General features: G+C 34.8%; 1 protein-coding gene across 1 annotated transcript; it reads right to left on the bottom strand.

The window, feature by feature from the left end:
• LOC128994984 (ras-related and estrogen-regulated growth inhibitor-like) lies at positions 1–17,552 on the bottom strand. The gene is made up of 6 exons (XM_054419846.1): positions 17,437–17,552; positions 13,689–13,804; positions 7,658–7,714; positions 7,201–7,274; positions 1,866–2,058; positions 1–337 (listed from the first exon to the last, which is right to left on the bottom strand). The coding sequence occupies exons 2-6, from the start codon at positions 13,786–13,788 to the stop codon at positions 117–119; spliced, it is 645 nt and encodes a 214-aa protein (XP_054275821.1). The 5' UTR covers positions 13,789–13,804; positions 17,437–17,552; the 3' UTR covers positions 1–116.
• Positions 17,553–18,575: the final 1,023 nt, after the last annotated feature.

Consider the following 18,575-nt stretch of genomic DNA (forward strand, 5'->3'; position numbering starts at 1 on the left):
TATTGTTTTGTTACAAGAACAGGTTACCAGAACAACGTTTTTAATATGGTAACTGTAACTAACATTTTACAGTTAATAGTTGTATACAAATTATTTACAGATTTTATACAAATAAATCAATTGTCTTTAGGTAAGGCACTGTCACTTTTCCCCCTGCAATACACTTTAACTGAGGCTTTACTGCCTAGCATGCGGTCCAGGAGAGATTGTTTGTTCTTGCGACGCACACTCAACACTTCGCGACACAGTTCGTGAAACACTTCACCCACTTGCGTCACTTGCTCGGCAGCTGCCACTTCACTGAACGAGCATTCAAAGTCTTTGGCTAGAATTTCACCTGTAATGCAAAAATTTAGATATACAGTTTAATGGGTTTTATATCAATCTGTTTGATAGATTATTTTAATTTGTGTGTTTCAGTGGTGTTGGTAATTTTTTACATGCCATTCTTTTGGGTCAGAATTCACCCCAGTTGCGGTCAAACCATCAACCAAGCTTCAGATTTATACTGTGGAAGATATTTTTGCTAATTTTGTAAGACCACGTAAGTTCAAACTAAGATCTGTAATGTGAAACATGGGTACAAGCGTGAGAACTAGGAGTTAAGTCAGTCTGACGCTGCCATTTGAAAATGACAAAAGCTCATTGAGCTATGCATGTCATAACATAATTTTCTCTTCTGTCTGCTTTTTTATTCGTTTTAACATTTTATTTTAATCATGTAAAGTTAAAAAAAAAAAAACGGTATTCTTTACACAAGAACCTGTTATATTATTTGCAAAAGAAACTAGAAAGAATTACCACAAAACCGAATGTGATGCTAACATAAACGAGAAATAGTTTCTCTATTATTGAGAATGTTATTTAAATTATGCACTGAATGAAGGCTACAAATTAAAAGAGTACAAGGACTGATTTTGTTTTTCAAAGTAACCTATCTGACTAAGTTCTATCCAGTGTCATATAGTTCGTTAGTCACTAGTACAAAAAGGTTTCTGTGATATAACAGCTTTTCAAAAAAATGTATTTTTAATTGAAACTAAAAAAAAAAAAAAAAACTAAACAACATATGTCTATTTTGCTGGTTAAGAAATTTGTGAGGGATAAGTTTAGTGTGTTGAGGATACTAGCTATAACATCCTTATATATAATACGTCAAGGCGATTTCTACAAAACACTACTCCTCCGTTAATAATGGACGGATTTTTACAAACGATGTGTCAAAATTAAGTATTTGTTGTGTTGACACCCCCTTTCACCAATTCCTGTAATAAAAGTCCTCTGGCTTTGCCCCACAGGCCATCAAAATCCCAATGTATTTCTTATGAAAAAATGATTTTGTTTACTTAAACAGACGAATAATTTGTATTTCTTACAGCTGTTCTTAGTAAACACATGATACACACAAGAGCGTTCGTTTTCAGTTTCGATAACTGGAATGGAGTGATTGAATACATTATCTTTGAGTTTACTCTTTTAAGTCATCGGGAATAATTATGACTGTTATTCGTTTTGAAATAACACCTGTAATACTTTGCAATTGCTCGAATCCGAGCAACAGGTGCACTAGTATTATGAATTAAGAGAGCTGATGCACAGTACATATTAATGTCCGGGGACTGTACACTTCCACACTGTTTATTGTACCACTCAAATCTTTGTTATCTTAAATTTTTTGCTGGGTCTATTTTAGAGGTTTCAAAGACCCTACTTCTCCTTGCTCTAAGTTATTCACATACTTTTAAAGAGATGTGCGTCAAAGAACTTTAATTATTACATAAACAAGCTGATTCCTTTAACTGATTCCTTAACTAATTCAAAAGACATGTTAAAAAGTCTCAAGAAGTTAGCCGTGTCATAGTTACCTTCCTCAGTGCTGACTTGGCGCAGGTGTACCATATCTGCCTTGTTGCCTACCAGCACCAGCGGAAGGTCTGATGTAAGAGCTTGTCTGGCCCGGCGCACGTAGTTGAACGAACGTCTGTCAGTGATAGCGTAAACCAGCAGACACCCATCAGCCCAGTTGAGACTGTCCGTTGCTGGTAGTTCATCATCACTCTGGAATATCAGGAAAAATAATTAAGGTTTTGTCAAACATTATTTATTAGGTTACTACAAAATGCTGGGTAAGACTTTGTTACTTTAAATAACCAAGGTATACCAAGGTATTGTTGATCAATTAATCCACAAAAAATCTATGAGTGTTAGTGATTTAAATGTGTGATGTAAAACACAGAGGCGATACCCTGAAAATTTGACATGAAGGTAAATGCCCATGGGAATTGATTTTGTCTATTACTTAAGATCTATACAACGCCAACCCATCAAAGTGTATATTTTAACCCTTTGCGGTTGAATGGCGAGTATAGGTCACCGGCCACCATTTTCCTGACTGCTCAAATGGCAAACTCGCTGAAAAATGGAAAAACATTCCACCTCAAAAGGCTAAGGTGCAATCGAGTGTTAAGACTTTGATGTAATTTGAGCCATTGGTATTTTAAGAAATGGCCAAACACTGATTTGTCCCTATCTAACATCAACCTTTTGTTTGGAAGCATAGCCCAATGACAAATGTCACCACGGTCTAGACGGTCCAGTAAAAATATTGCTTGAAATCACACCAGCGACCTTAAGATTTCAAGGCGATCACTATAACCCCTCGGCTACTCAGATAATCTTATCGTTACTAATATAATATTTCATGTTCTATAGCTAAGACTATGGAGTCTTATATGCCCGATTATGGTGAGTCCAGTGCAAACCATCAAAACCAGGGCTGTGTAAAGGGTCAATGGAGCCCTGGGCAAACTCAAAAGCAGCGCCCCCCTTTTTTCCTAGTTGTACCCTGGGCATATGCCCAGTCTGCCCAATTATAACAGCGGGCCTATCAAAACCTATATTATCTTTTCTCAGGTGACGATCTGAGTCCTAGGTAAATACACTATTAACCCATTCAGCTATCCAGATATAAAATTACCAATACCCGCTGGGCATTTTTATTAATGACATCGGCAATAATGACATAACCATTGACAGTCATCTTTTGGTTGCTTAATGGAATTTTTAATTTAACAAATAACGAACAATGAAAATAAATAACGTGAGATTATTCAAGTCGTCGTCATCATGTTATATTTGTTGGTGATCTATAAAGCGGAGAACATTCTGTAAGAAAGCACAATTGTTTCAGCAGCATCAAATTAAGAGCTCTTATGTGTCTGTTGTGTTTCTCGGGTGGCATCTGTCCAAATGCCAATTGGGTGTGGAAACTGGCTCTAGGTAGCGTAATTTGTCAAATGCTTAGAATCCCAAAAATAACCTGCACATTATACTGTGTCTTTGAAATTTAACTCTTAAACACAAGGGATTTTGCTTTAAGATTTTAGTGATACTTAGTTTTAGTACAGTACTTTAAGTTTTAACTTCTTTATCTGTCCTGTTTCTACTTTCTTGATTAGAAACTGAAACTTCGTTGAGTTTGTCTGATCTCATCCATAGTTATGCTTGAATGTGTTGGTGTCGATGAAACAGGTTTTCTTGTACCTAACTTAAGTGTAGCACCTTGTTTATGATCACCAAGTCCAAGTGTAACTTAGTTTCTACTCGTACATACATGTAGATTTTTCCAATGTAACTTTTATGATTCTTGAGGCCTAGATGATTGTGAGCCTATTCACACAGGCATTTTTTCTGGTATCTTGTCCCAATTTGGCGGAAGGAAAACACCTCTTTCAAATGCAAACCTTCCAATAGAGCTTAATTATTATTTATTAAGGTTCCTGTATACTTATATGTTAACTCTATTTTCTTTCAAGAAAGAGAGAAAAATTAACTTACAGTCATGCTACATTAAAGGATGACATTGAATACCCCTCAATCTGGTTTGGAAGATATCAAATTTGATCAATATATGTTTATGTTTGTGTTTAAATATATAAATACTTGAGAAATACTGTTACTACATTGAATCATTATTTTGTTATTTTTGAAGTAGAGGACCCTTAGACAATTTGAAGATGGGGCTGGAGTACCGGCTTTTTATTAATTAAAATAGCAAATGTTTATTATTTTTCCATGTTCAAATTGTACTATCATTTTTTACTAGTGGCTTGTAGGGGCAATAGCCCCTATTATTCTAGTTAGTATTTTGTACAGATTATTAGTCTTATGGGTTATCCTCTACCTTGAATTATTGTTTAACATTTTTATTTGTTATAATATGTATGATAGTTAGTCATAACATAGCTGCATAAAGCATTTTGATGTCTGCTCTGTTTAAAATAAAAATTCCAAAGGACTGTTCATGCAGTGTGTTTATAATATAAACTTTCTAATCATAATACAACTAAGGAACATGTTCAATAGTAATTTTCATGACTATTAATTAAATATATATAAATGTCTTTGAATATATACAAATTCACTTTCAAAAAACACATAGAGGTAATGTCATCCTCCAAATTGTAAAATGCAAAATCACCCGGCTAAAAGTAACATAAAGTTGACCACTGGGTAAACACTGTTTTTTTTTTTTTTTTTTTTTTTTTATATATAATTGCCAACTTTTGTGAAGGTTTGGCCTTGCGCTTTATTTATAGTAACAGCGATTTTTTAAGAGAAAATTTAAACTCGGATTGGTTGATATTAGTTTTATTTTTGGCATGAAAAATAGGTTCCCTTTGCCTACTCCAGTAATTCCTTCTAACTTTACACTATTTTCGGACATGGCTAACACAACCAATCGTACTCCATTAACTAATGTAGACCCTTAAAATTGGGAAAAAGTATATTTAAGCTTTATAATAGTATACACAGTAAAAAAACAATAACAATCAAATCAAAACAAATACATACTAATTTGACAGTTACAATCAGGTGATCTTTTGTTTGCAATCCGAGTGACGTCAGAATATGACGGGAATAGCACACCTATGTTTTTTCCTTCCACCATGCACAGTACATATTACAAATTACCATATGCTGTAAATAAAGTTAAACCACATGTTTTAAAGTAAACAAAGCAGACATGACTTAGATTCCCGTGCTATTTAAATGTGAATTAATTTATTCCGTAATAACCTTTTGGTGCATAATTAAGAAAAATGAATAGTTTTCCCTCAAAATTCATGTCAAGACCTTTAAAATAAGACCCCTCCCATCCTTCTACGGCCATCCAGTCACTCACAATTTCTTTACAAAAATTTTACTTACGGAATTATACAGGGTGTTGAAAATGTCTGGAACCAACATTATATCTGGTGAGTGGTTAAAGAAAAACAACTCATATTTTGTGTACGGATAAACTATGGTTTTACCTATCTTTTGGTGCCTTATGAAATTTTTTACCACTTATAGGGAACGTCCTGTGGAGGATGCAGTAAAAAGTTTTAATGGAAGCCTATGTTAAATGATACATCATTTTAAAGGTCATTTTTTTCTGAGTAAAGAGCCACAAGTTTCATCTCAAAAGGACCACCCTAGCAAAAATGGCGACTGTTTGAAATTTAAAAACCCACTTATAGGGAACGTCCTATGGAGGATGCAGTAAAAGGTTTTAACGGAAGTCTATAGTAAATTATACATCATTTTAAAGGCCATTTTTTTCTGAGTAAAGAGCCACAAGTTTAATCTCAAAAGGACCACCCTAGCAAAAATGGCGACTGTTTGAAATTTAAAAACCCACTTATAGGGAACGTCCTGTGGAGGATGCAGTAAAAGGTTTTAACGGAAGTCTATGGTAAATTATACATAATTTTAAAGGCCATTTTTTTCTGAGTAAAGAGCCACAAGTTTAATCTCAAAAGGACCACCCTAGCAAAAATGGCGACTGTTTGAAATTTAAAAACCCACTTATAGGGAACGTCCTGTGGAGGATGCAGTAAAAGGTTTTAACGGAAGTCTATGGTAAATTATACATAATTTTAAAGGCCATTTTTTTCTGAGTAAAGAGCCACAAGTTTAATCTCAAAAGGACCACCCTAGCAAAAATGGCGACTGTTTGAAATTTAAAAACCCACTTATAGGGAACGTCCTGTGGAGGATGCAGTAAAAAGTTTTAACGGAAGTCTATGGTAAATGATACATCATTTTAAAGGCCATTTTTTTCTGAGTAAGGAGTCACAAGTTTCATCTCAAAAGGACCACCCTAGCGAAAATGGCGTTTCACTAAACTTATTTTTAACAGAAATATCAATTATTTTCAAAAACTTCAAACGGTCGCCATTTTTGCTAGTGTGGTCCTTTTGAGATGAAACTTGTGGCTCCTTACTCAGAAAAAAATTGCCTTTAAAATGACGTATCATTTACCATAGGCTTCCATTAAAACTTTTTACTGCATCCTCCACAGGACGTTCCCTATAAGTGGTAAAAAATTTCATAAGGCACCAAAAGATAGGTAAACCATAGTATATCTATACACAAAATATCAGTTGTTTTTCTTTGACCACTGACCAGATATAATGTTGGTTCCAGACATTTTCAACACCCTGTATATATAGATATTAAAGTGTTATTTTCAGATTTACTTTGTTATACACTATTTTTATTCCTTTGCTTTAGGATAACACTAGAGGACCCATGTTGCCCCGCAGCGTTGAAATAAATATCATATTGGAGAAATAATCAAATTATGATTTTTGATAGGGTAATACAGTATCTTAAATTTAAGTGATTCAAATGATCAATAGCTCAAATTAAAGCATATGATTAATTGATTATTTTGAGTCTAAAACATAAAAAAAACATGAACAATACTGGAGATAATGATTTTAAATCATAAAAAAACCTTATAAAAACAATTTTTATGTTGGTTGTTCACCTTGTGTTTGCTTGAAACTGGTCCGATTTGAAAAACCAATAGCTTAAATGAAAGCCGGTATATAGGATTATATATTATATAATAATAACTAGTGAAATACATCTTAAATTGAAGTAAGAATTCAAAAATAAATCAATATTATGTTTTTTGGCCGAGTAATACAGTAGATAAATGTATGCCGATGTTTGATGTAAAATTTGTGCATGACCTTCAATTTGAGACCTCAATCATGAAAATCGGTCGGGTAGAAGAGCCAAACGAACTCGGGAAATCAAAAACCAAATTTTTTACATACAAGATGATCATACAGTTTGAACTATTGCTTACAAAATTCATAAAACTGCCAATAAACACCTAAAAAGACAAGTTGAGATCATACACACCTTGGGGCATGAGTCCAAGATTTCGAAGAGGATGGGCTCTCCGTCCACTAACACTTCGTGTTTGTAACGGGTTTCTGAAAAAAAATATCATTGAACCCCGGATTCCTTTGATAAAAAATCCATAGTGGAGGTTGTAAAAAGTATAGTTTGATTCAGCTATCTGATTTTACGGTAGAGATAGAAAAATAAAAATGTATAGTGTTTTAAAAATTCTGTAACTTTACAAAATTGATTTAAGATTTTTTAAATCTTCAGGGTTTCAGTGTACTTATATAGATAGGTTTGTACTCGACTCGTACATTACCAAAACTTATTTACAGATCTTTTTACAACAATCATTGTTGATCGCTTGAAAAAAAGTGATAAGATAGTGGTATATGTATATAACATATAAATGCTGTTAATCACCCAAATTATAAATTTAAATCAATTGATAATTTAATTTTTTGTTTCTTACCTGCCTGATGGTCATACTCCCCAATGTAACGTCTTGTCAGAAATCTCACTGTCAACGCTGAAAGCAGGAATAGCATTAATATTATGCAAAACAACGATGAACTAATCAATGTGATCAATTCATTATTTTATGTGTTTGATATGAACACTGGTATTTAATATACAAAATGTAATTCTGTTTTAGTGTTTTATGTTTAGGTGGATTTGTGGTAGTTGGGTAGCTGTGTCATTTTAGTATTCCTCTAACAATCTGGACGTTTCTGTTTCCATACTGAGAAACATCGATACTTTAATTAATTACCTATTTAATGTTTTGTACCAAGGGCAGCTGCCTACCCTTGGTAATTTAGCCCGAAAATCTGGTTAAATAAACAAAGAACCTTGCATATAAAATCATCAAAAACATGATCTTTACCTGAAATATGTATTCATAATCGAACTTATAACACCCCCCCCCCACCTTATAACGACCCGTTTAACTAATAAAATGGAATGATATAAAACAAGAAACTACTGTTTTATAGTCTGAAAACATCCCATACTATACGGCGATCAATATTTTCCTTACTCGAGTAAATATATACCGTTTAAGGGACACATACGCAGGATTCAATGGCCCGTCGATGACGACATGAAGCATGGAGGCTACAATAACAAAGGAAGATGTTAAATATAGCGTGAGGTTAGTAGGCCGGAGTCTGCAAGGCCGTACTGGGGTCTGGGACGTATAATAACAACAAGATGTGACTATGAAGTAATACAACTACTGTACAATTATAATTACACTAGTGAGTTCAATAACAGGTTTTTATAGGATTCATCCTGACGTCCCAGCATACTGTTCATACAAAATATTAGACGAAATTAAATTTTAGTTCCCTGTAAACGTAAGAAAAGTAAGATTTTGTCTACTGTATAGTAACCGCACTAACAAGGGCCCATTGTATATATAGATGTTTGATCCCCTATGGTCTGTTTGATAAGCATTGACTTCATATGTCAGGGACTCAGGGTAGACTTGGACCAGTTGTAGCCAATCTTCGATCCTACAACATGTGTGCCCTCAATGAGTGAGTAACTGTAACATTGTACTCGAACACTATGGCTAACAGTTTTATGCATTACTATAGTCTATCGTGTTTGGCTAATGGCTCTAAGATAGTAAAGGCATGATGATGTTACCGGGGAATGGTTTCCATTCGATTCAAGAATATTCGAACACGTGTGTACAGTTTTGTAAGCAAAAAAATAGTCGAATCCGTCACGATTTGAATTAAAACCAACGCTAACGCACTGAGTTCAGCTCATATGCATTGCTATTACGCATAGAGAGGCTCCATGAGTAAAAATAAACAACCTCTAATTTATTTCCCGTTACAAGGTAAGTAGTGTATATTTACACATTTCAGAGTAAATTAGCAGTATAAAGAATGTAAATGAAACTGAAGGGTGGAGGGACAAGGTCGGGTATTTCAGCGCCGGAATGTTGGCAACGGTTCAACTAGTGGATGGCCACTGACCACCTCACTGATAAGGTTGATAGGAGCTGGAAGAATGATTGGAGTTAAGGGGTGTGATTCGAAAATTACTGAACTTCTGTTATACGATCGTTTCTAGCTTGAAATCTATTTCTTAATAACTTAGCTAGTCTGCAATCTGCATGTCAACTATCTTGCAGCAATATTCAGCACTAGCTGTTTGTAACCTTCTTAGCGTCGCTGTGTTTAAGCGTAGAGTCATGAGCTGGCTTTTAAATATCGGCAGGGAAGGGAGCAATCAGAAAGATTACTCAAATCGTTGTACTCATAAATTTCTGCAGTTTCATGCGTCACCAAATCACTTTTTTCCTTCATTGCTAAATACCACTTAAATCAATAAATTTGAGTTTTGGATGTTTCGATGCAATTAGGTTTTTTCTCTCTCTTAATCTTGTTAATATTTTTTCTATATAAATAAAATTAGAGTTTTGTCTGTACATTGCTCAGAATTATATACTTTTAGGTTATTTTTACGTTTTATACATTAAAGAAGCAGAAACGAGTCTTATCTCAATTTCTGTCTGTCTGTCTGTCCCTTTGTCTGTAACACTCAAGATGGCATTTTACGCAATCTTCTCCGTGAAAACCAGAGTACATATCAAGATCCAAGTCATTTTAATGTATTCACTGGATTGGCGAGAGTGTCTTTAGTGATTTAAATATAGCCTCACTGCTTTGTAAATAAAATTACGGACGTTAAAAAATGCAGTTTTGTGCGATTTTTGTCAAATTTTCGTTCAATTTTTATCACATAATCGTCTATGAAATAACGAACAGCTGTTCGGATCAAGATTATTTTTTCTAGCTGTCAATGACATGTTTACAAATGTTGTTTACAAATACCGCAACTATTTCGAATCACGTTTTGAAAGCAAATCCCAACCAAGTGAGATTAAAAACGTTTTTCTTATATAACGGATTTAATTAATCGCAAGTCCAATAATATAGTCTAATAGTGTAACCGTAAATGAAATTAAATAACTAGACATCGTCCATCCAAATCGGAACCAGAAATTCTTTGAGTATAAAATGTTTCTTGAGTTTTGACAACCAGAAAGAATAAGACCTTGAATCAGGGCTGTGACACTGAAATGATCGTCGCCAATAGCTTACAAAAAAGGTTTCCACTCATTGACGGCGCTTCAATGGCGGTTGTGTAAAGTGTAAAGTAAAAAATCACAACTGCAGTGGGTGATTGTAACAGAGGTTTAACAGAGGAAGTGCTAAACTCGCTTTTCCAATGTGTCACTTTCTGTTTCTACTCACCGTGTGATGCAATCGCTGGACCATACAGCCAATAGGCCCATAGCTCATATCTTGGGTACGTAAGCCTACATATTTATTCATAACAACCTTTTTGACGACGATCCTTGATACCGGTACTTTTCCATAGAATACATGGCCTACCTACTTAAAAAATAAAATTACAAATGACCAAAACCCCAACATTTTGTGATTTTCGTCACATTTCCTTCTAATGTGAATAGATATACTAATCATTGTTTAGAGAATGGGTAATCTATTAAATAACAAAAAGTTGATTGGGTAAGGTTGCTTTTTTCAAACTGACACCGATAAGTTTACGCTATAACTTTTTACGAGAAAATCCAAAAGCAAGAGATCAATAACCTCGGGACTAAATATTAATGTATTTAATTGGTCCGATTTACTATAGTTCTTAGGTAGGTTCTTACGTAGGTACTGGTTCTTTTCCTTAGAACCGGTAGTTTACACATTTGATATCGTTGGTGTTGCACCTTATTTATTAGAGCCGTCCGTATTCAATTTAAGTGATGTCTTAACTCTGTATAGTTTTGCTTTTTCTGTCTGGATTCCAAATCTTAGCTTACCCGGTATGCTAAGAAAATGATAACCTATTTGAGTAAAACATTTGTTGGGCAAACCATCATGAATTGTTTACGCCTTTATATTGTTTATGTATCAATAGTTCGTGGCCTTTGTTGGATTGTGTTGTTTTGTTGTATGTTGGTAACGCATTAATGTCCTTATTTCTCAGTGTTTCACGGAATGGACAAGAGCACCTTTGATACTGAAAATGTCAACCGGAATAAAGTGTTAAATGGTGAGGTTGAGGTAGTACTTTAAATACGTTTAAGTTAACCGATGTGGAAAGTAACTTTCAATTATAGGCCTACTTTAGGGCTACGCTTCATGGATCTATAAAACATTTTTTAGTTTAATCATTGGACATATGGACCAACACGATCCGGGTGACATTTAATTGCGAAGCATTTATTTTGGCTTGAACTGTCAGATACTGTATTTGCGAAGGTTTATATATAATAGTTTTGCCAGCATATCTGCAAATATGCAAACTAATTGCTGTTCTTAATCTTAATATAAGAAGGTTTCAACTGACTACTATAAGATCCCCGTGCGTAGAACGGGCACACAGCTAGTTATTTACTATCATCATTAAGTGTCTAAGTACTCCTGAATGTTTATTGACATGTGTATAGCTGTATTAGCAACTCATTCCCAAACACAGACGGATAGTCTACTTGGGAATTATTTTTCCTGTACACACACAATTTTTAACAAACATGTAACATTAATTCAGGAATAAAGAGATTTTGATTTGATTTTGATTTGATTCTTATATTCAGAACAGGAGTTGGTTTGCATATTTAGTGTGCATTTTTCCAGATATGCTGGCAAAACAATTACTGTATAGGAATACACATAAACCTTCGCAAATACAGTAACTGACAGTTTCAAGCCAAAACGAATGCTTCGCAATTAAATTTCACCCGATATTGTTAGTCCATATTTTATATTCAATGATAAAAAGCATTTCTTTATAGATCTATGAGGCATAGCCCTAAGGTAGGCCTACAAATTGATGGTTATTGCCTAAAAAAATAAACAGGCCCACATTGAAACAAAGACATTTCCCAAATAAATATTATGGAAACACACCAACAAACCATCTCCTGCGATTATTTAATTCTCAAATAGAAGAACAGGGGAAACAATGGTAGCTGTAGCACTTTTAATTGTGTGTACCACGTTGACCAATATTCGAAAAAAATAATGTAGTTAACTGCTGGTAAAAATATAATTTTATATGGTTTGAATGGTAAGAATCTGTCGGCCAAAATATTTGTTTTAACATGTGGACAAAATAGTACACCACAATCTATTTTGCTTGAACTAAGAACGAAAATAAATTGGTCATGTCACCAGGCACTTCCACCACTTACACAACTGTTACAACTTACTTCGGGTAAAACAATCTCCGATTTCTGTAAGACTTGGCAAAAACCTGTGTTGTCTAGGCAGTTCTACTTAAATAAACTTTACAACCACTAGCATGGGCCAAAACTGTGGAAACTCGATAATAGTAATGTTGAAATACAAATAAAATAGACAAACCTGAGAGAGGTTAGGAAACCACGGTATTTACCCGCCAATGTTTGGGCGGTGTTGAGTTTTGGCGGGCTTTCAACAAACTGGCGGCCAAGAATACTCTACTAATTGTCCAGTAGCCCTCAGTAAGTAGTTTACATCTAAGTGCGAATAAACTGTGAGAGATCAGTTGTCTGGTGTTTGGTACATGAAATAATGACGCACTTAACGTCTGGAAGTCAAAGTGTTTGACTTTGCGTCCATGTTTAAAATATTAAAAACTACCGTGGACAGTGATGCGTTATTAATTACAGTTATTTCTGCTGTAATTCTTTATCAACGTATATTACTGTTACTTAAAACTCCTAGTTAAATTTGTGTGCATGAATTTTCGGAGTAGTTGACTTAGTTTTACCATCGATAAATCATCCTCCCTTAGTGTTACTTAGTCTATGGTTTTACTTAATTTAAACACAACATTAAATAACAACACATTTCCTATTGCATGTTTTGGTATTATAGTATTGTATTATGACAAAATAAGAAACCAGAAATCGTAAAACCTATCTTTTAAGTCAGAGCCGATTTAGTTGACATAGTACACTCAAACTTTACCACCACGAAACACAGATAACATATTTTAGATTTTGAAATATGATGAATCTATGCATTATTCTATAGGTTTATAAGCCATCTATACGTGACACATCTTGAGATATCGAAATAGTTAACATTTCAAACAATGGTTTTGGAGTAACTGAAGAATCGCATCTTGTCCTTTATATTTACTTGGGCAAATTGCTTGATTTATTTTATTTAATTCACACACTTCAGGAGTGGACCGTAAATCGAAATGTTTTACATCTAGGGTAACAGGATTAAAGAGTTAGTTGGTCTTTAGTGTTACCAGTGTATTTTTGGTGTGTGGCTTTGGTTTCGAAGGTTCCTAGGTTCAAATCCCGCAAATCACAAATTTTATCGTCATGTGATAATGCCGTGACTCTAGGTCTATCCTGCAGTTATGTGTACAAATGTCCTAAACTAGAGCGCTCTATGATGTGTGGTAGGAGCCAGGATGGCAGGCTGGTCTTACAAAGATGTGACGATGGTGGGTACTGTACTTACCACTCTTGCCGACTCCTGGAGCTCCTACAACCACTACCTTGACCTCTGACAGGGAAGACTTCTTGCGTCGGATCCCGCGGATGGCGTTGGAAGTCATCATTTATACATCTTGTCCTCTGTAAAAATACGATACAAATATAGGTCAAACTCGCTGGATAAGATGGACAAGCAAGACGTATTGGTATCCTAATTATATTAAATTACCCTCGTATTTCGGTGGTCCGATTCTTAAAGACCAAGAGGGTGTCGAATTATTAAAAAAATGTTAAACGCAATTAGAACAAAATAACTTAAAGATATTTTCCATGTCTCCTTCTGATCCTCAGGAAGTCCAATTAATCAGTTTCTGTATTATTTTCAAATTACAAGGTTTATTTAATACAAAATAAACTTGGATTTAGATGATCAACTATCGCGTATCCTGTATTAACGTAGGCCTAAACTAAGTTAATAATTAGTGTTTTATGTGCTTTTCTAATTTATGACGTAACAATCTCAACAATGGCTTAATTATTCAAGTTTGTGACACTTGTTGATGATGTACCAAAAACATCAAAACGAGTAGTCATTCTAGGAGCAGAAGAATCACTAGTCAGTACCCTATTTACGCGAGTTGCGTACACTACTTTACCTACGACAGTGTTTTTAATTACTAAAAATCACTATTCACAACTTATGGTTATGTTTTCGTTTATAACCACTTATTGCCAACGACAGTGATGCAATGAAACATTATATCAAACTATAATTGCCATCACTCAACAATTAAATTGGCCTGAACAGCTGATTAGTTGAAGTTCGAATCGTTACAATTTTCCTTCTTATCTCTCAATACTTGAACCTCATTGTTCCTTCACTCTTGTTGTTATGAGTAAAACTATGCTGTTATGAAAGTAAACGATGCTGTTATGTGAATCTGTTCAATTTTAAGAACTGAACTGAAAAGACTACTTTAAAAAACGGTCGTAGGTAAACTTTTTTATTATATAATATCAATTATTCTATCGTAACATAGTCTTTAGGAGATGACCACTTGGTTGAAAAAACGAAAATGCTGGCACAACTATGTCCAATCTGTGATGCTGCTGGTCGTTGCAATGTTTTACACGGTCGGTCACACATATCAATCTGGTCCGGTTAATAACCTCACGCAACATATTTATCACTGAGGTCCTAGAGTTAGCTTGTGGATTTATGAGATACTTTACTAAGTAATGAGTGTCCATCCGTTCATCGTCCGTCCACTCGGAGGATTCTAAATCTCAATGACTGACAGCGGCCTTGCAAACGTTTGACTTGGTCAACCAAACGTTGATCTTGAACTAATTTTATGAATATTGGTTCCTACACCTGTGACATCAACGTTATCCCATATTTTACTCCTATTAAGACAGCTTTCAGTAGGCTACGTCTCTCCGGAAATTAGTTTAGGTATCATATGTTTATGGTAATATCTATTTCTTATGAAAATCACAAATTCATTTATTGTGAAAACCAATTAAAATATTATTAGATAAAATATAATAACACACGTTAACGTTAACACTGCCCGTTCTCTAGTAGGCCACATTGTAACCACTGTAACAAAATAATAAACCACTCTAAAATGACAACATTCACACTCAAGCATCATTTAACACAGACTTAAGATTTTACCATATGACGACAAGTTTACTTGCTCTGAAGACACCAACATCCCGTCCCGTGCATCGACACACACGTACTTAGTAAAGCCTGTTATACGATGTATGAACACGATGGATTTACAATTGTAACGTGTTGAACTGATATTGCTTAAATTCATGTTAACACTAAACTTAGTGCAATTATTTCGATTCATGAGGAAAATTGGCTCATGGTTATTCCAGGAAAATTAGGAAAGTAGAAAAAATAGCTTTATTTCCATCATAGTGCACTGTCTGAAGAGCGTTGAATATATAGATTTTCTAATGTGCCCAATCATAAATGCACAAAATCGTATGTAGGCCTTGGTGCTTGAAAATAAGCAGGTGACACATGATGTGTGGTTGTTGCAACCTAAAACACACGACGAGACCAACACCGTGATATAGGGCCACCTGCGGCATTTAAATTTACATTTCTAACATTTATTTTTCCACACGACATGAACTCGGTAGTATAAGTTTACTGAAATGAGTAATGATTACTCTCTCCAATGATTTAAGTGGAGAAATAAATACATGTAAGTGGATTCATAGTCGTAGGTAATATAAGTACAGTTGTACACGGAGATGGCCATTAAATTAAAACATTTTCCACTGTATCCAGTTTTTGCTTAATAATATTGTGGATGCTAATTATTGTTGGTACTTGCACATACAAGGGAATACGTATTATGTGATGTTAGTCACCATGATCACATAACTCAATAAAATTGGATTTCAGCAAAAATGTTTAAAACGGCACTTATCTATTGTTGAATGTACAGGTTCGTGGTCCCAACACCACAGACAATATTATAATTATGAATAATTTTTGCCATTGATTGCCAGAGTTTATTTAGAGTGTTTTTAAACGTCATTCATATTCTAGCATTTTCTGTAATAGATCAATCAATATTTCAAGCGTCTATTGTAAAAGTGTGTCTGGGTTCGAGTGGAATTCTTGATGTTTCCAGACTGACGGAGCTGTCAGGATTAGATACAAGATATACTGTAGAGTAGAGCATCACGTTATCTCTAGGTCTGGAATGTGTGCGTGATAAAGCGTGATTCTTTCCCAAAAATATACGTGACTAATAGTAAATCACATAAAATATTCTTAAGAAGGGAAATTACTTAAAACAGGCTCAAGTACTTCAAATATTACATCATGTTAACAGTTGCGGATTTGGATAAAATGAAAGGTGTGAGAAATATTTTGATCACTTATGAACCACAGGAGGCCTACCGAAGTAAATCCTACCACATTTAATAGGTAGTCAAAGTTACAACGATATGGTTAACACATTTGATTGATCATAATGGTAAAACATTGTGTATGGATATTAGAGTAACGTAGCTTGTGCAATTCGCCACCGGGAATCCTTCATTTGTAAGGTTTTGAGTAGTAAATTGAAAGATACCTTAATTGGGCTTTTGCGGGTTGGAATCATTCCTTTAAAGTGTTCGACAGGTACACGTATTGTATGCCATCTCTGATTGAAAATAAATGTCTTTGATGTAAGGAGTGTTGTAATTTAATTTTTAAAACACCCTAAAAATTCTAGTATAGGTTAAATGAAATGCACTGTTGGCAGATCACCTATTTACTTGTTTATATAATTTTTATAAATTATTGAATCTTTATAAAATATACGTTTACTACGAATGGGGGGATTTACAAACACGAGTAAAAAAAAAAATAATGTGACATTAAAACAAATGTTCTGGCCTAGTACTTTATAACTAAATAAACCTCTATGTACGGTTGCGGTATGTAGCTCTCAATAGGGTCTATGTATTAAATTAAATTAAAATATTATCAATGTTGTACATTTTAAAAATGATTCATATAGCCCACTTAATCACATAACTAAAAATAATTTATTATTGTTGTATTTAATCACGTAACTTTTTTTAACTTTCAGCAGTACATTCTGCTTCTAACAACAGAAGAAAATGTTTTACAATACAAAAATATACTATAAAAAATCGAAAAAAATATATATAATTAAAAAGGTTAACAAAGATTGAAATTTAGATTACATATATTACGTAAGTAATTATATTACTTAGCAGCAACTTACCGGCAACTGAGAAGTTCACTCATTCACCTGATGAAGCTGACAGGCAACTGACGCTATAGTGGTAAAAATAGTAACCGGTGAAACACTCCACTGTCAGGTCTACGTTCGTGTGGCGTTCTAGAAGTGCCAACTGAAAGAAGAATGCCCAGTTCACGTTCATTTAGCAGAAGAGTGGTCAGTGGGGGTTGAAAAGAACACAACGTCTTAAAACATTCCCAGTGGGCTGATCACCCACTGAAACGTCATATTCACGTCACAGCCAATAGCGCAACTTAAATCTCTACTGATTCCACATCACTACAATAAACTACAATATTTACTCTGTAACACTGTTAATTGTGTTTGGAATTTGTTTTTCCTACAGTCACCCGACAAAGTTGGCTTCATTGTACTGTTTATAGTACAGAGAGCTGCTAATTGCTGCATATTTATGGGACCGCGCTGAACTTGGACAACGACACACGCGGACAACGTTAAAGTTGGACAGATTAAGTTTCCAGGGTTGTCGTTTGCGTGCAACGTTACCCTTGGACACATTTGAATGTGTCCAGATTCGTCGTGTCGTGCAACGCCACCCCTGGACAACTTAAAAACTTGTCCAGGTTCGTCGTTTGCATGCAACGTTAAACTTGGACACATTTGAAGGTGTCCAGATTCGTCGTGTCGTGCAACGCCACCCCTGGACAACTTATAAATGTGTCCAGGTTCGTCGTTTGCGTGCAACGTTAAGCTTGGACACATTTGAATGTGTCCAGTTTCGTCGTGTCGTGCAACGACGAATCTGGACATTTGTCTTAAGTCTCTTGTTTTGGGACCTGACTGTACATTCTACCTGTCAAAGTCCATTGTTTGGGATTTCGACCAAGGCCCCACTAGAAAGACAGACAATGCTGAAGGTTCATGACGTCACACTATAGTGGATAGATTCACTGCAATATCCCGTATGTTTTAGGTAATAAAGCTGGCTGTTTTCAGATTTTACGGTTACATTTTCGTACAACTATCCACCACTGTGACGTAGTGTTGCACATTGTCGGTATTTTTGCATAATTAAAAGTAAACGAATATTTTCTATTCCCTACGGACGGAAAAACTAACACTTGCTCGGAAAACAACACATGTAACCCAGTAACCTAACG

Source organism: Macrosteles quadrilineatus, unplaced genomic scaffold (assembly GCF_028750875.1).
Source record: "Macrosteles quadrilineatus isolate MER2022 unplaced genomic scaffold, UCM_ALF_1.0 Scaffold_5__1_contigs__length_97177068, whole genome shotgun sequence".
Classification (NCBI taxonomy): Eukaryota; Metazoa; Arthropoda; class Insecta; order Hemiptera; family Cicadellidae; genus Macrosteles; species Macrosteles quadrilineatus.